This window comes from Physella acuta, unplaced genomic scaffold (assembly GCF_028476545.2).
Source record: "Physella acuta isolate Inbredline_101_S28 unplaced genomic scaffold, ASM2847654v3 ptg000008l, whole genome shotgun sequence".
Classification (NCBI taxonomy): Eukaryota; Metazoa; Mollusca; class Gastropoda; family Physidae; genus Physella; species Physella acuta.
In genome coordinates this window covers 930,034-954,905 of record NW_026731528.1, presented here as the reverse complement: position 1 = coordinate 954,905, position 24,872 = coordinate 930,034, and the positions used below count along the sequence as shown (strand labels likewise).

At 41.2% G+C, this 24,872-nt stretch overlaps 1 protein-coding gene across 1 annotated transcript; it reads left to right on the top strand.

Moving 5' to 3' along the window:
• Window positions 1–224: 224 nt before the first annotated feature.
• LOC131950350 (calcyphosin-like protein) lies at window positions 225–24,872 on the top strand. Its single transcript, XM_059312489.1, has 4 exons — window positions 225–493; window positions 4,106–4,313; window positions 8,990–9,147; window positions 24,673–24,872. Exons 1-4 carry the CDS (start codon window positions 430–432, stop codon window positions 24,870–24,872), a joined length of 630 nt encoding a protein of 209 aa, XP_059168472.1. The 5' UTR covers window positions 225–429.

The window sequence follows — 24,872 nt, the reverse complement described above, 5'->3', positions numbered from 1 at the left end:
CTAGGGAAGGGGAGAGGGGGAGGGAAAAAAAGGAATGGAATAAACTGAATCGGGGTGGAGGGGGGGGGGGGGGGGGGCGAATGGATCAGAGCGAAGTGATTGAAAAAAAAAATGAACGTTTCAATCGATGTTGACTGATCAATACAGCAACAGCACAAAGCTGCTGTTGTTCTTGCGGCGTGGCTGTTAGCTAGGTTTGATCTTTTGGTTCACGTCGTCACATCTCCCAAGGACTGATTCGTTTTTTGTGTGTCGCCATTTGCTTGTTACACCTGCCAACATTTGGATTCGGCAACTTAAAAAACATAGATCAGGAGTAAAACAATGTTATAGTGTAGATCAATATTTTCTAGATTAACTTAAGAGATTCTTCTTTGGATAAAACAGTGGGTGTTTTATATCAGTTAATTGTATTTAATAAAAATAAAGATGTCTAATAGTGATTTAGCCAAACGACAGACCGTACCGATTTCAAAGCAGGACTGTCATGGCGGTGAGTAGACACGTGACCGTGTGTGAAATAAGGGTCATCCGTAACCAACGTCATGTTTTTTTCCCCAAGATTTTTACCTCCCCTCTACCCTAGTTATGTACTGTGTTTCTACCAGACTTTTTTCTCCTCCGCGGGGGGGGGGGGGGGCACTTGAAGTTAAGTTCTGGGGGGGGGGGGGGGCGGTGGACTTTATTCGGGGTAGGGGAGGACACTGTTAAAAGTATATATTTTCTATATAAATTTAATTTCGTTCGCCCCCCCCCCCCCGCTGAAGATATGCCCGGAAGAAACTCTGGTTGCATATTGTCAGTCCCCAAAGCAGCCCCTCCCCACAGGGGTAACTGGTAAGAAGTGCTACAAACCTTTCCAACTTAGGGGGGGGGGGGGGGTCTTTTTCACAGACAGGAAAAACTCTATATATAAATGGGGGGGGGGGGGCGCAAAATTGATAGTCCGCCCCGGGCGCCGGATTAGGTCGCTACACCTCTGCGGGTGACACCAGGAGCGGTAACCCAGGGGGTCGCCCTGTTCCCACAACGACAGTATATTTGAAGTAATAAAACTATAGAAAATTTTATGTGTCCCCCCTCTCCCATCCCGCATTGTACCCGGTGACGCTTGAAGTATATAACTTATCAAACTAAACGAAAAAGCAGGCGTTTTCATTAAAATTAGTAACAATTAGTTGTGGTTTCATTACTTTTGATTGTGACACCCGCGGCGGTCCTCAACCCCCGCCCGAGTCTGTTCATTAATAAACAAAAGAAAAGTGGCACCCCACCCTCGCCTAGCTGTTTCTTCATTAATAAACAACAGAAAAGTGGCACCCCACCCTCGCCTAGCTGTTTCTTCATTAATAAACAACAGAAAAGTGGCACCCCACCCTCGCCTAGCTGTTTCTTCATTAATAAACAACAGAAAAGTGGCACCCCACCCTCGCCTAGCTGTTTCTTCATTAATAAACAACAGAAAAGTGGCACCCCACCCTCGCCTAGCTGTTTCTTCATTAATAAACAACAGAAAATTGGCACCCCCGCCTCGCCTAGCTGTTTCTTCATTAATAAACAACAGAAAAGTGGCACCCCCGCCTCGCCTAGCTGTTTCTTCATTAATAAACAAAAGAAAAGTGGCACCCCACCCTCGCCTAGCTGTTTCTTCATTAATAAACAAAAGAAAAGTGGCACCCCACCCTCGCCTAGCTGTTTCTTCATTAATAAACAACAGAAAAGTGGCACCCCGCCTCGCCTAGCTGTTTCTTCATTAATAAACAACAGAAAAGTGGCAGCCCCGCCTCGCCTAGCTGTTTCTTCATTAATAAACAACAGAAAAGTGGCACCCCACCCTCGCCTAGCTGCTTCTTCATTAATAAACAACAGAAAAGTGGCACCCCCGCCTCGCCTAGCTGTTTCTTCATTAATAAACAACAGAAAAGTGGCACCCCCGCCTCGCCTAGCTGTTTCTTCATTAATAAACAACAGAAAAGTAGCACCCCCACCCTCTAAATGTTGTTCTGTTCATTAATAAACAACAGAAAAGTGGCACCACCCCCGTCGTGAGCATAATCACATCGCACGTGAAAGTGTTTTGACCATCTGATTGAGCTAACAGCAGTTAATTAAATTCTAGATTGGATTGTAAAGATATGTGGAGTAAGGGGTACATAAAAAGGCTTTAATGTGTTGTATATATTGGACATTAGCTGTCGATGGTAGCTCTTGTTGTAAAGGTTTACAACCAAACCGTACACGTCATCCAAACTGGGTGGTGCAATTCAACGGGTGGGGGGGGGGGGGGGGGGGAGACGACACGGGACTGGGGGGGGGGGTGGCGACACGGGGCACACAAGGTTATGCACTGCAACGGAGGCGGGAAAAATAAGTGGTGCAATGCAACAGGGAGGGGTAGTGCAAACAAAGCGGTGCTATGCTACGGGGGGGGGGGGGGGGGGGGGAAAGGGGGAAGGTTAATGAAAATCAAATCGGAAACAAAACAGTCAGAACTGCTAGCAGAATTGGTCGATTCTACTTCCTGTAGCAAACTACCAGGCCTTAGAATCCTGTTTTTGTAGCTTATGTCTACAGAAGGGAGAGAAGACGTAGCTTAGTTTGGTGCCTCTCCATGGCAGGGGCATTATATGGTACAGTCGATTCTAGTGCTTGTAGACTATAAACTATCTTGTATGATTCGGTGATGTAATTTGTGTTTTAATCTGAGGCATCTGGACCTATTCGTAAAGACATACAGTCTAGAGTCTAGAGGCTAACTCTACCTAAAAGTTGAAGCATATTGCCAAGTATGAGGTCACTGCCAAGTATGAGGTCACTGCCAAGTATGAGGTCACTGCCAAGTATGAGGTCACTGTCAAGCATGAGGTCACTGCCAAGCATGAGGTCACTGTCAAGCATGAGTTCACTGTCAAGCATGAGGTCACTGTCAAGCATGAAGTCACTGTCAAGCATGAGGTCACTGTCAAGCATGAGGTCACTGTCAAGCATGAGGTCACTGTCAAGCATGAGGTCACTGTCAAGTTTGAGGTCACTGCCGAGGCTGAGTTAACTAGCCTCTGAGGGCACACCTTCACACGCTGAGCCGATTTTGACCTTTCACTGTGTAACACTTAAGCAGAAGACAATCAAATGTCTGGCTTTCTAGAATATGTGGTAATTTGATTGACAGATTGTCACCTGGAAACAACGTATTTTTTTTAAAGAAAAATTAATTCCTATTAAATATTTATAATCTACAATGTCGGAAACAAAAATTTACAGGAATTTTGAATATATCTGTTGAAACAAAAAATTAAAACTGCAAAAAAAAAAAAAAAAAACAAAAAAAAAAAAAAAAAACCAACAAAAAAACAACAACAAACAAACAACACTTCTCACATTTTTTTTTTTAAATATGAAGAAAGAATAAAACTTCTTTAACAATGCAGTGTCCTATTATGTTGCTGTTGTTAATAAAGGGAATGAGCAAAGAACAGATGGGTGTTTATTTGTCGCGTCATGGGCCCACCAAACATCAACATAGAGAGCTAGCTACACAAGGATGAATGATGCAAACGGATATTCCCGTAATTCGTCTAGGGATGTCTACGAAGAGGGATAACTGCAATGAAATTTATGAAATTTTGGGATGTTGCAAATATATAGTAGAGCGCGCTATAACGATACCGACTGTCTCGAGTTCGAGTCTCGTGCTCGGGTGTTGAACCCTCATTAAATCCACCCAGCAATTCACTACCTACACAGTTCTGATTTATTGAAAGTAGTAGTAAAACCATAATAGAATAAGTACATGTACAATGGGCGTTTTTGACCGAAAGTCGTGGTGAACATGTACATGGCATTGTGGTTGAAGGCTAAAAAAATTAAAAAAAAAAAACAAACATTGACACAATATCGGTCTTAACTAGACAAGTAAAATATAGGTCTTCTAATTTGGATATCGTGACCTTCAGTCAAGTCTTATTACAGATACCTCATAGATATCCCTTCGTAAACCGGGGTCACAGAAACAGGTGAACTCTACTTCACTTGCCCCATGGACCGTCAGGTTCGAAAATGGAACTTTACATGAATATTGTTTTCATTTATGTTGGTTTGTCCATAGGTGACTCGAGCAAGAGAAGCGAAACTCTGCTGAAGGCAGTGAGGGACAAGTGCCTAGCCAAGGGCAGCCAGGGCATCCACGAGCTGGGCATCATGTTTCGCCATCTGGACATCGACTACAACAAGAGGATCACCATAGACGAGATGAAGGAGAAGTTCCAGGAGTTTGGGATCACGTTGTCACAGGAGGAACTGTTGGAGTTTTTCAGGTGAGTGGGGTGTGTAGCGGTCACGTTTTCACAGGAGTGGGGTGTGTAGGGGTCACGTTGTTACAGGAGGAACTGTTGGAGTTTTTCAGGTGAGTGGGGTGTGTAGCGGTCACGTTATCACAGGAGGAACTGTTGGAGTTTTTCAGGTGAGTGGGGTGTGTAGGGATCACGTTGTCACAGGAGGAACTGTTGGAGTTTTTCAGGTGAGTGGGGTGTGTAGCGGTCACGTTTTCACAGGAGTGGGGTGTGTAGGGGTCACGTTGTTACAGGAGGAACTGTTGGAGTTTTTCAGGTGAGTGGGGTGTGTAGCGGTCACGTTGTCACAGGAAGAACTGTTGGAGTTTTTCAGGTGAGTGGGGTGTGTAGCGGTCACGTTGTCACAGGAGGAACTGTTGGAGTTTTTCAGGTGAGTGGGGTGTGTAGCGGTCACGTTGTCACAGGAAGAACTGTTGGAGTTTTTCAGGTGAGTGGGGTGTGTAGGGATCATGTTGTCACAGGTGTGGGTGTGTAGGGATCACGTTGTCACAGGTGTGGGTGTGTAGGGATCACGTTGTCACAGGAGGAACTGTTGGAGTTTTTCAGGTGAGTGGGGTGTGTAGGGATCATGTTGTCACAGGTGTGGGTGTGTAGGGATCACGTTGTCACAGGTGTGGGTGTGTAGGGATCACGTTGTCACAGGAGGAACTGTTGGAGTTTTTCAGGTGAGTGGGGTGTGTAGTGGTCACGTTGTCACAGAGGTGGGGTGTGTAGGGATCACGTTGTCACAGAGGTGGGGTGTGTAGGTATCACGTTGTCACAGGAGGAACTGTTGGAGTTTTTCAGGTGAGTGGGGTGTGTAGGGATCACGTTGTCACAGGAGTGGGGTGTGTAGTGGTCACGGTTTTACAGGAGTGGGGTGTGTAGGGATCACGTTGTCACAGGAGTGGGGTGTGTAGGGATCACGTTGTCACAGGAGAAACTGTTGGAGTTTTTCAGGTGAGTGGGGGTGTGTAGTGGTCACGTTGTCACAGGAGTGGGGCGTGTAGTGGTCACGGTTTCACAGGAGTGGGGCGTGTAGGTATCACGTTGTCACAGAGGTGGGGTGTGTAGGGATCACGTTGTCACAGTAGAAACTGTTGGAGTTTTTCAGGTGAGTGGGGGTGTGTAGTGGTCACGTTGTCACAGGAGTGGGGCGTGTAGTGGTCACGGTTTCACAGGAGTGGGGCGTGTAGGTATCACGTTGTCACAGAGGTGGGGTGTGTAGGGATCACGTTGTCACAGGAGGAACTGTTGGAGTTTTTCAGGTGAGTGGGGGTGTGTAGTGGTCACGTTGTCACAGGAGTGGGTTGTGTAGGGATCACGTTGTCACAGGAGTGGGTTGTGTAGTGGTCACGTTTTCACAGGAGTGGGGTGTGTAGGGATCACGTTTTCACAGGAGTGGGGTGTGTAGGGATCACGTTTTCACAGGAGTGGGGTGTGTAGGAAGTAGTGAAGTGGTAGTGAGGGATCAAGGTTATACACAACACGAAGTAGGGTAGTGCCTAATATAGGGATCAGCAGGATTTAGGGTCATATTAAAGCACAAAAAGTTGGGAGGGCGTGGTTGGAGTGTACGACAGCTAACCCAAAATTCACGAGGTCGGATCCCCTAATTGAGTCCGTAGGGCGTCCGTGAGCCCACCGAGTCCCGATGGGTACCCGCCTCTCGCTAAGGAAAGTGAAAACATCTGTTTATAGTGCTGACAAGACTATCTCGCCAGATAGCGAGGTCACTGATAAAGAGAAGCTCCGTTTTATCTGCCGCATGGACTGCTGGGCTAGACCAAGGATAACTTTAAAAACTTTACATCACGAAATGGGGTAGGGAATAGTATAAGGGTTAGTAGAGTTTAGGGTCATACTACAGCACTAAAGGGGTAGGGGATAGGGTACGGGAAGTAGAGTTTAGGGTCATACTACAGGGCTAGGGGGGGTAGGGGATAGTATAAGGGTTAGTAGAGTTTAGGGTCATACTACAGCACTACGGGTTAGGGGATAGTGTAAGGGACAGTAGAGTTTAGGGTCTCACTGCAGCACTACGGGTTAGGGGATAGTGTAAGGGACAGTAGAGTTTAGGGTCTCACTGCAGCACTACGGGTTAGGGGATAGTGTAAGGGACAGTAGAGTTTAGGGTCTCACTGCAGCACTACGGGTTAGGGGATAGTGTAAGGGACAGTAGAGTTTAGGGTCTCACTGCAGCACTACGGGTTAGGGGATAGTGTAAGGGACAGTAGCAGTAGCGTACGCAGGGGGGGAGCAGGGGGAGCGGCCGCTCCCCCTCTGGCCATTTTTAGCAAAGTGGCGCCTTTTTGGAAACTTTTGCAACTCAAAGTTTTAAACATTGATATTTGTTAAAAAATTATCTTTGGTCGGCACATTTGAAACATAAATCTCTGTGAATATTGTTCTTGCAACTACCAGTAAAAGGTGTGTGAGCAATACAGTGATCTAACCCATACCTTCTCATTATGTCAAAAACTTATCTTTAAACAACACTAAAAGTCAGTAACTAATAAAAAAGCGCATGATCTGAAATGTAAGACAGATATTTTAGTTATATGTAGGCTAATATTCCGAATCTTTTACTGCTATTTTTAAAAGCTGGGTTTTATACCAACTCTGATTTTAAAAACTTTCATTATGCTGTAAAAGTTTAGCATTTATGATGACAATATATTTAATTCTGATTGTAGATAAAATATTTTTGTAAAAACGAATAGTGTTAAACTACTTTATTAGATTCTTAAGTAGTTATTGATTTGTTTTGATATTTATAATAAAATATGTAGACATATACATATTTATATTAAGATATTGATTATTTCCCCTTTTCGCTAGTCTTAATAGATGTCCCAGGAATTATTATGCATTTTTTTTACAAGGATTACGAAACAGATTATGCCGTTTATTGTTTTTGGTTCTAGTGTGATTATATATATATATATATATATATATATATATATATATATATATATATATATATATATATATATATTTGTTTAGTATGAAACCATTTTTTTTTGTTTCATCGGCCTACATTGCTTTTATTTATTTCTTCAGAGTGCTAATTTAAATTTATTTTACATCATATCGAAGAAATATCATACAGCTAATATATATATATATATATATATATATATATATATATATATATATATATATATATATATATATATATATATATATATATATATATACTTATATAGAAGATATTACAAATTTGGCGCCTTTTTTGCTATTTCCGCTCCCCCTACACCGAAAACCTGGATACGCCTCTGGACAGTAGAGTTTAGGGTCATACTACAGCACTACGGGTTAGGGGATAGTGTAAGGGACAGTAGAGTTTAGGGTCTCACTGCAGCACTACGGGTTAGGGGATAGTGTAAGGGACAGTAGAGTTTAGGGTCATTCTACAGCACTAACGGAGTAGTTCCTACTGACATTTTTTTAGCAGCAGAATCTTTAACTGGTTAATGAGACATACAGTTATTTAAATCAAACAAAATCAGCCCATACATCATAAATCAATATGTGGATTACAAATATTCTGCTGAACTTAAAACCGTATTTGAACAATTCGACCATGCATCCCATTTAAACTACATTTTTAGTAGTAACGATTTTTAAATTTTATTATTGCTTATTAATACAGCTGGGAAAATCCCTATTTACTTGATAGTTAGCAAGTTCATATAATGTTGTTCTAAACTATACTATAACTAGGGAGGGAGGTATTTATACGCCATTCATGTCACATTATTCTGTGTCAGGGAATAGCGCGAACGCAGTCCCTCCCCCCTCTCCCTACGTAAAAATTACGCACCCGAGTCACCCACATTTGGGGTGATCAAGGGATCAACACACACGAAGTGCAATGTGCAGGCCTAACCTAGGGAGAACCTCCTTTTTTATTTTATTTTATTTTATTTTATTTTATTTTATTTTATTTTATTTTATTTTATTTTATTTTATTTTATTTTATTTTATTTTATTTTATTTTATTTTATTTTATTTTATTTTATTTTATTTTATTTTATTTTATTTTATTTATTTTATTTTATTTTATTTTATTTTATTTATTTATTTATTTTATTTTATTTTATTTTTTTTTTTTTTTATTTTTTTTTTTTATTTTTATTTTTTTTTTTTTTTTTTTTTTTTTTATATATATTTTTTTTAAAAGCAAAAAACAGTAGTAATAATTTGTTTAACGTGATGCAGGAATTCATATAGGGAAGCGTTAATAGATTGCGCTTGGTTTTCTATGTTATTTATATCCAGAAATGTTTGCTATCCAGAAAGTTTGCACAATCTTTTTACACATTCTTGAACACATTATGTATTTTTGCAATTGTTTCTAATGTAAACGCAGCAAGGGATTTATCTCTTAAATAATGTGATTCTCGGACTAAATTTTTTAAAATTAGTTTTAGTAGTTATGTCCCTTCTAACTGTTTTATAATAATTGAACAGTACTACTGGATTTCTGTAGAGTGTGGTGTTGGCGTTGGGGGGAGGGGGGGGGGGATTCTGAGGATGTGTAGGGTGCAGAGGCTAGTAGTTGGGGTATACACAGATGCTAGTGGTTGGGGTATACACACATGTTTTTAATAAACTCTTGACATCTAAAGCACTGACCCAACACATTCGCTCCACAGAAATCTCGACACGGACGGGAGCGGGGGCGTGGACTTTGTGGAGATGATGACGGCACTCAGGCCGACCATGAGCGAGAGCCGGGTCAAGGTCATCAACGAGGCCTTTGACCTCGTCGATTCCGGGAAAAATGGAACCATCGAGGTGGATGAGATTAGGGGTAAGTTGCTGGTGTGGTGGTAGTTGCTGGTGTGTGGGTTAGTTGCTGGTGTGTGGGTTAGTTGCTGGTGTGTGGGTGAGTTGTTGGTGTGTGGGTGAGTTGTTGGTGTGTGGGTTAGTTGTTGGTGTGTGGGTAAGTTGCTGGTGTGTGGGTGAGTTGCTGGTGTGTGGGTAAGTTGCTGGTGTGTGGGTGTGGGTATGTTGCTGGTGTGTGGGTGAGTTGTTGGTGTGTGGGTGAGTTGCTGGTGTGTGGGTAAGTTGCTGGTGTGGTGGTAGTTGCTGGTGTGTGGGTGAGTTGCTGGTGTGTGGGTATGTTGCTGGTGTGGTGGTAGTTGCTGGTGTGTGGGTGAGTTGCTGGTGTGTGGGTATGTTGCTGGTGTGGTGGTAGTTGCTGGTGTGTGGGTTAGTTGCTGGTGCGTGGGTTAGTTGTTGGTGTGTGGGTGAGTTGTTGGTGTGTGGGTGTGGGTAAGTTGCTGGTGTAAGGGTAAGTTGTTGGTGTGTGGGTAAGTTGCTGGTGTGTGGGTGAGTTATTGGTGTGTGGGTTAGTTGCTGGTGTGTGGGTTAGTTGCTGGTGTGTGGGTAAGTTGCTAGTGTGTGGGTAAGTTGCTGGTGTGTGGGTAAGTTGCTGGTGTGTGGGTAAGTTGCTGGTGTATGGGTTAGTTGCTGGTGTGTGGGTAAGTTGCTAGTGTGTGGGTAAGTTGCTGGTGTGTGTAAGTTGCTGGTATGTGGGTATGTTGCTGGTGTGTGGGTTAGTTGCTGGTGTGTGGGTAAGTTGCTGGTGTGTGGGTAAGTTGCTGGTGTGTGGGTAAGTTGCTGGTGTGTGGGTAAGTTGCTGGTGTGTGGGTAAGTTGCTGGCGTGTGTTGACTGTCGTCTGTTTTGGTTTGTACATAAGGTCTTCATTCTTACAGAGTTTCTTCCAGTCATCTCTTCGGTGTGTGGAGGGGGGGGGGGGGGCAGTGAGCATGTCCACTAGATAGAAATTATAGACTTTAACGTTAATTTAATGCCCAATCCCCCATTTTTCAAAAAAATGTTTGAAAAAAAAAACACTGTCCACAACACTCGATCCGGTCCACAAGGTCTTCATCATTGAAAGCAGGAACAATGCCCATTTTTTTTTAAAACATAGGACTTTACATACTTTTATGTTTTACCTGCAAATTCTTTGGTTTGCGATACTCACATTTACAATAGCAACGGCTTGTTGTTTTGGTACTGAATGTTGAGCCAATATTTCTCAATGTGATTTTATGAAGGTTTTCTATATACACCACGATATGACCCACTTTTCTTATTGACAAACTAAATTGAAAAATTGTTTTCAGTTGTATGTGAACTAATTACATTATTCGGTCATAGTTGACATATTATATAGGGGTGGGGATTGAAGGGTAGGTGTGGAGTTGGAGAGATGAACGCAAACATCTTGTGTCAACATTTTGAATTTTATGTACAAAAAGCATTAACGCACGTCGAACAAAAAATTGTCAAATATTTAAAATAAACCGGGAGTGATCTCCCCTAAACTTTCTCGAATATTCTTATATAAAATAACAGGGGATGGGAACTCGGGCTATAGACATGATTTTTAATCCATTTTAAATACTTAAAATTTTAAAAATAGAATAAAATCTCGTAGACAAATTAATTGCACACCAAGTGAACGCCAAATAAAAAAAGCGCATAATAGTGCGCAATATTATTAGTACTTTTAAAATTTACATTCGTTTTTTGAGAAATCGGAAGTAGCGTAAATTACTACTTCCAGTCAACGGAAATGACTCAAAATTTTACAGAAGGTAGAGAATTAGATCTTTTACTTACATGTGAAATTTCATTTATCTATCTGAAAATCTGAAATAGTACTCAAGTTATAGGCTTTTGAAAAATTCAAAGTAGGAAAAGTACCACTTCCGGTTATCGGAAATCGCTCAAAAGTTGATACGGATCTACGATTTTGATAAAATACTTATATATGAAATTTCATCAACCTAGCTGTAACGGTACTCAAGTTATCGTGTTTACACACGGACACACAGACACACACACACACACACAGACATACGGACAAGATTGCAAAATTATGTTTTTCCGTATCAGTGAGGTGTAAAACGTCGAGATCTGTAAAAATCTCGATTTTTTTTTGCACGATTACAATACTTTCTCTATACTTCGTATATACGAGAAAGTAAAAATATAAAGTTTTTTAAAAACGAGAAAGCTGTTTTCTTCTTCTCGCTTGAAATTTAAAAAAAAGTATCTTTATTGATTTTTGTTTGAATTCCATTAACAACATTTTCCAAATTTACGAGCTATTAGTGGAAATATAAAAAAAATGCTGATATTTTGAATAAGTCTTTGATCGATCGGATTATTTCCCCTGCATTATTCATTCGCTAGTTAGTTAGGAAGGGGTTTTACATTAGAAGGGCGTCCTACGGAGCATGCGCATAAACAACGGATGACAGGAAGCAGTTATCAGTAAATCTTTCGTCTTTTTCTTTGAAGAATACGCAAATATTGACAAATGAACGCATTCTTAGAAGCATAGATCTAGATGATAAATCAGTAGTTCTATTCAAGCATTTTTTTATGTTTAGGTAAAGCATGAGAATATTGCGCAATAGCTCAAAGAACACTTCTCGGAAAAATGAAAAAAAAAATATGTCTGTAATTAAACGAAAAATTGACTGCAATATTTAGTGATTCTTGTGCTATAGACCACAATTTAAGCCTATAGGGATTAGCAAGCATCCAATTAATTAATTGCATATCTTGCTGGCCCAAATACATCCTTCTGACATTGATCCAGCACACATTTTTGGACACACACTGACCCATCACACAAAAGACCAACACCAACTTTCAACATATTTATAGACCCATTGTTGACCCCCACAAATGTCCAGACCCAAATTGAACGCCGACACAGATAGAAACCCAAATTGACTTTACCATCTTTCCAGACCCACATTGACCCCCACACATAGACCTACATTGACTCCCCACAGATACTCACATTGACCCCCACACAACCAGAGACCAACATTGACCCACACATAACCAGTGACCCACATTGACCCCTACGCAGCCAGTGACCCACATTGACCCCCACATAACCAGTGACCCACATTGACCCCTACGCAGCCAGTGACCCACATTGACCCCCCCCCCCCTCATAGACCCACATTGATTCCTCCACCGCACACCCAGAGACCCACATTTACCTACCCCCACACTGCCAATGACCCACATTGACCCCCCACACTGCCAGTTACCCACACTGACCCATTTACAAACCAACAGTATCCAGTCCTATGATTTCTCGCCGGTTACCATGGTTACGCTGCATCATCGAGTTCCGGCCCTTTTCATTGATTACCGGACCTGTATGGAGAATCTTAGAAGCCTCATAAAGAGCTTTCGTTTATTGATTCCTTGTTTAAAGACTGGACTCTTTTAGGAAGTTAGGAGTGGAGGGATTAGAGGGCTTTAATTAACTTCATTGATGATTTTAATAACTCTGGTTGTTTTGAATTGTATTCTTTTCATTCATTCGGTGTTATTGTTATCTTGAATCATTATTTATATTGATATTTTCATTCAGTCATTCTATATATTGATAGTTGATTTCATCGTTTTATTTACTGCCTAGTTTAATGATTCTAAGCATTTATCGTTGGCGTCGATCATTCTATAAATTGATGGATGACTTTGGTCATTTTATACATTGATAGTTGTATCAACCTGGCCGGTTGTAAGACCAATCAAGCATCAAATACTGTATTTTTTTACGACTAGCCCAACAGTCGTGGAATGCGGCACTAGCCAGACGCTTAAAGCTTTGACTGAGCTGAAAAGCTGTCTTCAAGTCAAGTCAACAGCTGTAGGTACCCGCCGCCTCCAGGAGTCAGTCGTTCAAAGTGGCGTCTTATAGGCCGTGGCGGTACAAGGGGGTGTATGGGGGTGCGCCGGGTTACTCTGCCACCCTGGGTATCGTAGCCTGAGTGTAGTCATATAGGCCGTGGCGTTACAAGGGGGTGTATGGGGGTGCGCCGGGTTACTCTACCACCCAGGATATCGTAGCCTGAGCGGTCATATAGGCCGTGGCGTTACAATGGGGTGTCGGGGGGGGGGGCGGACTGCACCGGGTGACTCTAACTTTTAAAAAAACTCCTAGTGGAGCACAGTCTACACAGTCGTTTAAAGCGTCGATTGCATGGGAGTTGTTACCCAACTGTAAAATTGTTAATTTTAATTAGAATAATGAAGCTTTGCAAGTCGGTTCATAATAGTTGTTATCACTCTACTATCTCGGTTGTTTGAATTTGTGCATTATACAATGACTGTTGTTTGCATTGAATGAGTCAGTGGTTCTTAACCTTTTTGTAGGTATCGAACCCCCACTAGTTTTTATATGCGCATTCATCGAACCCTTCTTAATAGCCCTATCGAACATGAATCATATGAGTCGGGTGTGTGCCTTGACTTCCGCCGAAACTCTGAGACTGACTCACCGAACCCCTGGGGTTTGGTCGAACCCAGGTTAAAAACCATTGGAATTTATCAAAAGTGTTTGTCTTCTGGATAGCAGCAGATCTGGAAATCATTCAAGCGTGTTTAACCAGGAAATTTATCCCTCCACACACACGCCCCCACACTTGCATACACAAACCCACACATAAATACACGAAATAATACACACAACTGATAGGATCATGGACAAGACCGGTCTAACCAGTCCACGTATAAAGGGACATAGATAATCTAGTTTGATATGGATCTAGAGCGAGCTATGAGCACAGTATAACACAAAATTCCAAGTCGTTGATATGTATTACTAACTTATTGGGATCTTATTTTCTACAATTTACCCTAGTGTGTTTCACAATAGAATTAAAATTTGAATAAAGTACCAACAAATTGAAGTGCATGTTAGTGACGTTGGCAATAACTACAACTTATTGACATGGTCTGGCTGAACCCATCAATTCTATTGTTGACCTCTTATTTCTATTGTTGCCCAATTATTTCTATTGTTACCCAGTTATTTCTGTTGTTGACCTCTTAACCTTTGCGGTGACACCAAAATTACAGACGGATGAAATACCACGAAATACTATTAACAACATATACTATACAAACGCGCATACGAAGTGAATAATTAATTAATTAGTTCAGACACTAATTATGAGTCGTATAATTATCTAAAAAATGTATTCCAAATTGTATACATGGCTATTCGCCTTGCTGGTGAATTGCCATGTAGAATATTGATGTTTGGAATAAATGATGATCTCGGTGAATAAGAATAGTGTTGATACGCTGGTGTTACGTTGAAGAAGTTATCAACCCTTGAATATGCCCTAACTTTATTTGCCTTTTAAATTTGCAGTGAAGTAAAATAATGTAGGAGTGAGCTCCCCTTAAACTTTCTTATATATTCTGAAATAAGCCTGTTAGGTTCGTCGAAGCACTTTCAGTGCAATCATTCGATAGAAATATTAAAGTTTGTGACAAAACTGATGTTTTTTACGGAAACAGATAAAGGCGAAAATTGCATAGGTTTTTTGAGAATATAATGCACAATTAGTTAGCCTCTATATGTAACTGAATGAAACTGCCAAAGATACCCTCGTACTGCCCTGAATGTAACTAAAGATACTCCCCTAGTGCCCTGAATGTAAACAGGAAATCCTGTTTCTCTACCTACACCACGTGAACTAGTCATCAAAGAACATTTTACAGATACCATTTTTCTTTACTAATTAATCTGTCCATCTTAATTATATGAGAGTCATGTTGGAAGAATATATAAAGAAAAAGAATAGGTAAAAAATACATAAATAAAACAATAAAAAAATAAAAAACAACAGGAAACGGACGAGGCAATGTAAACACGCGTGCGAAAGTTAGAGCTGATTTGACAACTGGTTCTCAGGTAGTGAAGATGCGCATCTCTCTGCCCATCTATACCTGGTGTCAGGAATCCGGCGCTACACTGTCGCACATCCCTGCCTCAGTTGTACCCGCTATCTGCTCGTGAGTACATCCGACCATCAAGCGCGTGAGTTGCCGGTGTGAGGTTGTTTTAAAAAAATAAAACCTACGTTGTGCTTACCTGTATGGTTTAGTTGAGAATAAATTAATTTAAAAATTTTAGGTAATTTTTTCAGAAGTCCCTTGTGAATTTGTTATTGAGACTACAATAATTTAATGATTCATGGTTTCATAATTGTGATTTCTGGAGGTTCAAATTCGCTATTTCGAAATAAAGGATTTCAGACCGGCTTCAAAATGTCGAAACATGTTAAGAAAAAAATTCTAATTTTTTTGTTGCTTAATTTTTTAAACTAAATTCCGAATACAGCCTATTACACGCTAGCTAAAAAAAAAAAGATTTTTGCATGTTTTGTTTCGGTGTTTTTTTTTTTGCCATCCACTCATTGCTCATCGCACGTGTTCCGGGTTTTTAAAAAACCTTGGCGCTGCCGTTATTCGTGATGCGCAGGCAGACGAGCGCGCGTGTAGTGCTGTGTGAGTTCGTCTTGTGACAATTCTCAATTCTCGATGCATGTTGGAAATATTTCTCGCCCAGAGTGTTAGATCTCGGTATTTAGTCGGCTAATTAGTGCACTTAAGAGGATTACAGTCTGCTTCTTAGTGTCGTTGTCGGCGCTATTGTGTTGACTACCAAATAGTCGATAAATCTAGTTTTTGTTTGTTAGTTCTGTGACGTTTTAATAGGTACTTTCATTTCGAATTCCAATTAGCATATTCTGAATATTTTGTCTGTCATAACTAGTGTTAACCTCGACAATTTTTTAAAAGGTTGTCTGCATACTAGATCTATTCTACATACTTCGTGCCAAAAGCGCTTCTTTCATTTTAAAAAGAGCAAATATCTGTCAAACGAAGAGAATGATCAATGCATAATTTTTTTAAAGGCACGCGACGTTTACATTACTAAAGATAAATAGATCTGACTCGTAGCCTGGGTATTCGGTTGCCTTCTATTTCTGTACAGCTGGCACAGAAAACAAACGAAACGCAGATGAGACTGAGTAGCCTCGGGTCAGTTCCGGGTTAAAGGTCAGATTTTATTGGTCTGTCCGCACGGTGTAGTCTGGTGTAGCAAGGGGCAGGGGAGATAACGTGCAAGGGGAGTAACTCGTGTTAACAGTAAAAATAAACGTTCAATCATGGTATGACAAATTTTCAGTGTGTTTCACGGCGACATGTGTGCCGGATAGCATGCGTTCTGTATAGCTCTAGGGAGGGGGCTGGTATAACATTGTGTTACATCATGTTTTTTCGGATGTTAATGGGGGTATGGATTGATAGATAAGGGGGATGGGGGATGCTATACAAATATTCAATTTAAAAAAATCAGTGCCTATTTTCGCAAATATTTTTACTTTCTCGTATATACGAAGTATAGAGAAAGTCTTGTAATCGTGCAAAAAAAAAATCGATATTTTAACAAATCTCGACGTTTAACACCTCACTGATACGGAAAAACATAATTTTGCAATATTGTCCGTATGTCTGTGTGTCTGTCTGTGTGTAAACACGATAACTGGAGTACCGTTACAGCTAGGTTGATAAAATTTCATATATAAGTATTTTCTCAAAATCGTAGATCCTGATCAACTTTTGAGCGATTTCCGATAACCGGAAGTGGTACTTTTCCTACTTTGAATTTTTAAAAAGCCTATAATTTGAGTACTATTCCAGATAGATAAATGAAATTTCACATGTAAGTAAAAGATCTAATTCTCTACCTGTCAAATTTTGAGGGGGGCGGACACTGTTAAAAGTATATATTTTCGATATAATTTTCGTCGGGGGGGGGGGGGGAGGGCGGTAGACTTTCTTTCTCCTCCCCGAGGAGAAGTCTGGAAGAAATTCTTTTTGCTTGCCTATGAATATAAATGTAACAAACGAACAGTTATATTGTTGAGTCGAGTTTTGCTTTAAAATTCTAGACTTTACAACCGTACAGTTGCTATAAAACCTCGAATGACTATCTGTAAGATAACCGTTTGGTTGACGAAATGACAGGAACAGTAACCGTTGCTATGAATAACATGAATATTTATCAGGGGAAGGGGTAGGCGACAGCGGCGTAGGATTGTCTAAAATCAGAAATGTGATATAATATTAGGGAACGGGTCGATGTAAATGTTATATTGTGTTATAATGTGAAGAGTTTTGTATTTGTGTATAAGCTCTATTTTAAGATAAGTTGGAAACACGTTATAAATTGGGCCTACATATTTTTTTTTTACCTAAAAGCAGATTTAAATAATTTTAGTAGTCAACATTGAAATTTGAATTATTTCTTGATCATGTTCTTACAACTTACAACTTTTTGGATTTAAAACTCAATTCAAATTCATTCTGTGATTCTGTTATGTGAAATTCAAGCGGCGGCATTCCTAATTTATGTGAACATCCCCACTTAACCCCGCCCCCTTCACATCACGTGCAACAACCAGGATGAGTAGCCCACCCGTGATGGACAAACGGACACAGCAGCTGGTCTCTGCCCTGCAGTCACAGTGCCTTCGCAAGGGCATCGGTGCCCTGAAGCAGCTGTCCTGCGTGTTCCGGCGTATGGACATTGACTACTCCAAGCGGATTTGTTTTGAGGAACTGGCTATCGGGGTCAAGAACTATAACTTGAACTTTTCCCAGAAGGATCTGAAGACGCTGTTCAAGGCGTTGGATAGGGACGGGAACGGGGATATAGACTTTAAGGAGTTTATGGACCTTTTGACCCCTCCCATGGAAGAGGTCAGGGTCAAGGTCATTAACGAGGCCTTCGACAAGCTGGATGTGAATGGTGACGGCGCGATACAGATAGAGGACCTGCAAGGTGGGTGACTCTTGGGTGACTCGTGGGTGGGTGACTCGTGGGTGGGTGACTCGTGGGTGGATGTCCCTTGGGTGGCTGACTCGTGGGTGGGTGACTCGTGGGTGGGTGACTCGTGGGTGGATGTCCCTAGGGTGGCTTACTCGTGGGTGGGTGACTCGTGGGTGGGTGACTCGTGGGTGGGTGACTCGTGGATGGATGTCCCTTGGGTGGCTGACTCGTGGGTGGGTGACTCGTGGGTGGGTGACTCGTGGGTGGATGTCCCTTGGGTGGCTGACTCGTGGGTGGGTGACTCGTGGGTGGGTGACTCGTGGGTGGATGTCACTTGGGTGGGTGACTCGTGGGTGGGTGACTCGTGGGTGGGTGAATCGTGGGTGTGTGACTCGTGGGTGGGTGACTCGTGGGTGGGCGACTCGTGGGAGGGTGACTCGTGGTTGTGTCATCTAACTAAGGGTGGGGTGGGTAGGTGACTTACGACTGGGGTGGGAGGATGTCTTGCGGGTCGGGTGGGTGTCCCTTGGGTGGGTGACCCGTGGGTGGATCACCCGTGGGTGACACATGAATGTGTGGTTTGAGCGTTTATGTGTCACGTGGAACATGTATGTGTGATGTGCAAGTGGTATTTGACTATTATGTGTGTATATGTTACGGTCAAAGCCCGAAGTGCGGCCAAAGCCCGCATTGGCCCGTTACTAGTATTTACGTGTTACTAAAATACATGGAGAGGTCAAGGGGTAGAGCGCACGATTACAAACCCGAAAGGCGATTGGGCACAGAACTAGCCACAAATCCCTCTACACCGAAACAGGTGTCGTTTATCTGCACTACTGACCAAAGAGTGTGTTTAGAATGATTTACTTTGATTTAATGCTTTGAACCCCCGTGAGAAGTTAATCTGCACCCACACCTCTCCGCAGAATGCTATTTTGGGCAGCTCTCTTTAATTGAGCCCACGAAATACCAGCCGCCCTTGTTTCTCTTTCCACTGTCCATCTCTAGGATTGCTTTGGTCAATTTTTGTTTACCCATTGGGGCTCCAGCTCAAACCTTGCCTCGCGTTGTTGACCCCCTTCCCTTCTCAGTACATGCCCGATTCATCGCTATTTTCGGAATATCCCTTTCCATTCTTTATTGCTTTGTGGGTCGTCTTTAGATATTTTGTCTGACCCTTGATTAGAGATACTTATTTTATCTTAGGCTAAATCTCCTAAACAATTGTAGACAACCTTTTCCCTACTATCACCATAAAGCTCAATACCTTGCGTTGATATCTGTAAAACAACTGTTATAACTTAACTACTAGGCCGTAAGGCCCGCAGCCCACGAGACGAACGAACGCGTTTTTAATTTGCGAAGATGCAGGCGAGGAGGACGGATTTGTTTAGAGCAGTCGGGTGCTGTGGATCAGACATCTAAACACAGGACTGCTGAGAGACGACCCGGACTCCAAACACTTCTTCAGATCTGGCCTTCTTTCAAACAAGTTCTATAAATAACTCAATGCATAAGACGTATATATAAGTGTCTTCTGATTCTCAGCTGAACTTTCACCGCTTTTTAAAGGAGGTCTGTTGTTTATACGTATATAAAGTATATGCTTTTTATGTGTCTTTCTTCAACTCACTGTTTTATAAAGCTAACTTTATATTATAAACATGCATGCTGTACACATATTTATGTATATCTGTGTATACATGTGTTTCTTACATAGGTGGTATGTTGTTGTAAATGTTTCTAATGTTGAATTTTTGCCGTCTTACAAAGGTGATCGAGTATTGTATATTATAAAAAAAAATGCGGGTTCCGCTAGTCTTATGATGATCAAGTATCAAATAAATCACAAGTTACGTAAAGGGCATCTACCGCTGATGTACGCCTATTGAGCAGAAACGTGAAAAGGTTATGTGACGTCACCAGGCTATCACGTGCATGCCAGTACTCACTCCCACTGGGTTACTCACCTTTTGTCTGTTACCACCCCTGCGGTGCGCGTCTCTGCCCCTCCCCCCCTCACACGACAGGTACTATCAAGATAATGCCAGAATACGTGAAAACTCTGGTACGTTAAAATTTTTTTTTTTTGCAAACGGCAGCTCAAGGTCATTAAAATCTCAATGTAAGGAGACAGTGAAGTGGGGAAACAGACGTTAAGGTGTCGTTTGTCGTGATGTTACAATCATGGGGAGTGATGTTACAATCATTGGAAGTGATGTTACAATAATTTGTCACGGTGTCACAATGCTATGTGATTTGCCACATTAATTTGTCGCGATGTTACAATAATTGGAAGCGATGTTACAATAATTGGAAGTGATGTTTCAATTACTTATCTTGATGTTAAAGTATTTGCATCGCATTAGCTGTAGTAATTTTTCTAAGGATTGGGTAATAAAAAATTAAACATGCGCTTTGTAACTTTTTAAGCTCTTGCAATTTCTCGAAAAAAAAAAACAAAAACAAAAAGACATATTCACATTTTTTGAAAGTCAAGATAGAAACGGTAGAATAACTTAACAAGTTGTTGGAGAGGGGACGGCCTGGAGCATTTCTTGAAACATTCCAGTTCATTAACCGCCATCATCTTAGGCTATTGATTAGATGAAGTCGACTGAGACATTACAGTATGTGTGGGTAGCGGGCATCTAACGATTACACTATGTTGGGAGTAAACAGGAACCTAATGCTTACACTAATCTGTGAGCCAGACCCATAGAGCAGCATTTGTAATCAAATGGCAATCTTACGCTTACACTATGTTGTGAGTCAGACCAATACAGATCTCAGCCTACTTACAAATCATATTCGTATATATATATATATATATATATATATATATATATATATATATATATATATATATATATATATATATATATATATATATATATATATATATATATATATATATATATATATATATATATATATATATATATATATATATATATATATATATAGTGTGCTGATTTTCTCCCGAGTTTTACTTCTAAAGCCATTTTACCGCAAGGCCACGGGGGTTTAAACTCAGTTTCCCCCCCCCCCCCCCCCCCCCCCCCCCCCCCCCCCCCCCCCCCCCCCCCCCCCCCCCCCCCCCCCCCACCTTGATGAATAGCCTAACTAGATTGACAAGCGATGACATCACATGTCTAAATTGATTGCACTTCAGGTAAAGCAAGAGTAAGAATTTGGAGCTAGAAATATATCTAGTTGGTTACTGGTTTAACGCTTTAGTTTTCATATGTAAAACATGTAAACATTTAAAATTTAAAATAGACTACAATGAAGAGACAGGTTCTAACGAGGACAGTTGAGGTAGTAATTTATCTTTGTAAATCTGGTTTTACAATTACAGAAAAGAAATTTACAATTTTTTTTGACGAAACGCATTTTCGCGTCTGAGGGCAGAATTCCAACAATTGTTTGTGAGGCAGGTTAGACTGTTTGAACTCACTGTTTTATTCCAGTTCATTGATGTTTTTTTTTTTACTGCTGCATGTCTGTTAGCTTAACCGCTAAGTTAGCAGTTGAACAGTTAACCGCTAAGTTAGCAGTTGAACAGTAAACCGCTAAATTAGCAGTTGAACAGTTAACCGCTAAGTTGGCAGGTGAGCAGTTAACCGCTAAGTTAGCAGTTCAACAGTTAACCGCTAAGTTAGCGGTTGAACAATAAACCGCTAAGTTAGCAGTTCAACAGTTAACCGCTAAGTTAGCAGTTCAACAGTTAACCGCTAAGTTAGCAGTTCAACAGTTAACCGCTAAGTTGGCAGGTGAGCAGTTTAGCAGTAGAGAATGTGTCACCGTGACACTAATAAAGTTGTCTGAAATCTTCTGTCGTGGGAGTTAGAAATGTTTTGTTTGTTTCGTTCATTACGTCACGTGCAGGACATATCGTCTGCTGGTTAAAACCCTGCCCCGCCCTAGCCGTCTGCTGACACCTTGTCACGACATGGTGCCTACATGTGAGGTACGGGCGCACTTTTGGTGGAAGTGGAGTGGGGTTAGGTGACATTAGGAAGTTGATAAACTGCTAGAAATCATGGGCGCCCTTTTTGGTTGAAGTGGAGTGTGGTGACATATCTTTTTATTAGGAGGTTGAAAAACTGCTTAAAATCATGGGCGCCCTTTGGTGGAAGTTGAGTGGGGTTAGGTAACATACATTCTTACTGATAAACTGCTAGATAATGAACAAAGTTCTGAGAAAGGAACACATTCGAAATTGGCAAGTGGACAAAAATGAAATCAGACAATTAATTAAATGTAGGTTAATGAGTTCCTTTTGTTATTTTTAGCAACATGAAGCACACTAAAACAGTACATTATATCCAGTAGTTTCTACTCTTTTTTTCGATCTTTTGCAAACTTTGCTACTTACCAACCTTCAACCTAAATCTACACTAAACTATCGTCATTTGTATACCCACACTTGACACAACGTTCAACCAAAATCCCACCAAACTATCGTCATTTGTATACCCACACTTGACACAACGTTCAACCAAAATCCCACCAAACTATCGTCATTTGTATACCCACACTTGACACAACGTTCAACCAAAATCCCACCAAACTATCGTCATTTGTATACCCACACTTGACACAACGTTCAACCAAAATCCCACCAAACTATCGTCATTTGTATACCCACACTTGACACAACGTTCAACCAAAATCCCACCAAACTATCGTCATTTGTATACCCACACTTGACACAACGTTCAACCAAAATCCCACCAAACTATCGTCATTTGTATACCCACACTTGACACAACGTTCAACCAAAATCCCACCAAACTATCGTCATTTGTATACCCACACTTGACACAACGTTCAACCAAAATCCCACCAAACTATCGTCATTTGTATACCCACACTTGACACAACGTTCAACCAAAATCCCACCAAACTATCGTCATTTGTATACCCACACTTGACACAACGTTCAACCAAAATCCCACCAAACTATCGTCATTTGTATACCCACACTTGACACAACGTTCAACCAAAATCCCACCAAACTATCGTCATTTGTATACCCACACTTGACACAACGTTCAACCAAAATCCCACCAAACTATCGTCATTTGTATACCCACACTTGACACAACGTTCAACCAAAATCCCACCAAACTATCGTCATTTGTATACCCACACTTGACACAACGTTCAACCAAAATCCCACCAAACTATCGTCATTTGTATACCCACACTTGACACAACGTTCAACCAAAATCCCACCAAACTATCGTCATTTGTATACCCACACTTGACACAACGTTCAACCAAAATCCCACCAAACTATCGTCATTTGTATACCCACACTTGACACAACGTTCAACCAAAATCCCACCAAACTATCGTCATTTGTATACCCACACTTGACACAACGTTCAACCAAAATCCCACCAAACTATCGTCATTTGTATACCCACACTTGACACAACGTTCAACCAAAATCCCACCAAACTATCGTCATTTGTATACCCACACTTGACACAACGTTCAACCAAAATCCCACCAAACTATCGTCATTTGTATACCCACACTTGACACAACGTTCAACCAAAATCCCACCAAACTATCGTCATTTGTATACCCACACTTGACACAACGTTCAACCAAAATCCCACCAAACTATCGTCATTTGTATACCCACACTTGACACAACGTTCAACCAAAATCCCACCAAACTATCGTCATTTGTATACCCACACTTGACACAACGTTCAACCAAAATCCCACCAAACTATCGTCATTTGTATACCCACACTTGACACAACGTTCAACCAAAATCCCACCAAACTATCGTCATTTGTATACCCACACTTGACACAACGTTCAACCAAAATCCCACCAAACTATCGTCATTTGTATACCCACACTTGACACAACGTTCAACCAAAATCCCACCAAACTATCGTCATTTGTATACCCACACTTGACACAACGTTCAACCAAAATCCCACCAAACTATCGTCATTTGTATACCCACACTTGACACAACGTTCAACCAAAATCCCACCAAACTATCGTCATTTGTATACCCACACTTGACACAACGTTCAACCAAAATCCCACCAAACTATCGTCATTTGTATACCCACACTTGACACAACGTTCAACCAAAATCCCACCAAACTATCGTCATTTGTATACCCACACTTGACACAACGTTCAACCAAAATCCCACCAAACTATCGTCATTGTATACCCACACTTGACACAACGTTCAACCAAAATCCCACCAAACTATCGTCATTTGTATACCCACACTTGACACAACGTTCAACCAAAATCCCACCAAACTATCGTCATTTGTATACCCACACTCGACACAAGGAGAAGCAACACAATCGGGGCTTAAAACTCACAATCCACAATACCACAATGGTTCTAAACCTTTCCAGTCTGGCAGTAAAACGGTACGTAAGTTATCAAAGAGGTTTATCAATCATGAGGTAAAAAAAAGGGGGGGGGGCGTGATTGTTTACCTGACTTCACGCCGGTCCAGTGGTTCACGTCTTAATTAACTAATTTAATGCGCACGAAAAATTGCCATTCTTTTATAGCTCTATCCGACGAATCAAAACGAGTCTTACACACCCCTTATCTACAGCGAGCTAAAGTACAAACAATTTGATTGGTTTCAGTTGTGTACGCTGCCAACGCCAGACGACACCCCAAATTCGTGTCCGGTGAATGGACGGAAGAGCAGACGTTACGCTACTTTCTGGACAGCCTCGACACACCCGGAAGTCCGGACGGCAAAGTGACCAGACAGGTAGCTTCTGATCGTCTGTTGATGGTTGTTTATCGTTGTCCTTTTTCTCTCGTCAAGTTTCAAATTTAA

Bases quoted from the DNA above. Each gene is read 5' to 3' on its own strand.
- LOC131950350 (XM_059312489.1), top strand. From the start codon at position 430: ATGTCTAATAGTGATTTAGCCAAACGACAGACCGTACCGATTTCAAAG. The intron at 494-4,105 runs GTGAGTAGACAC...GTTTGTCCATAG, and splicing joins AAAGCAGGACTGTCATGGCG to GTGACTCGAGCAAGAGAAGC. The intron at 4,314-8,989 runs GTGAGTGGGGTG...TTCGCTCCACAG, and splicing joins GAACTGTTGGAGTTTTTCAG to AAATCTCGACACGGACGGGA.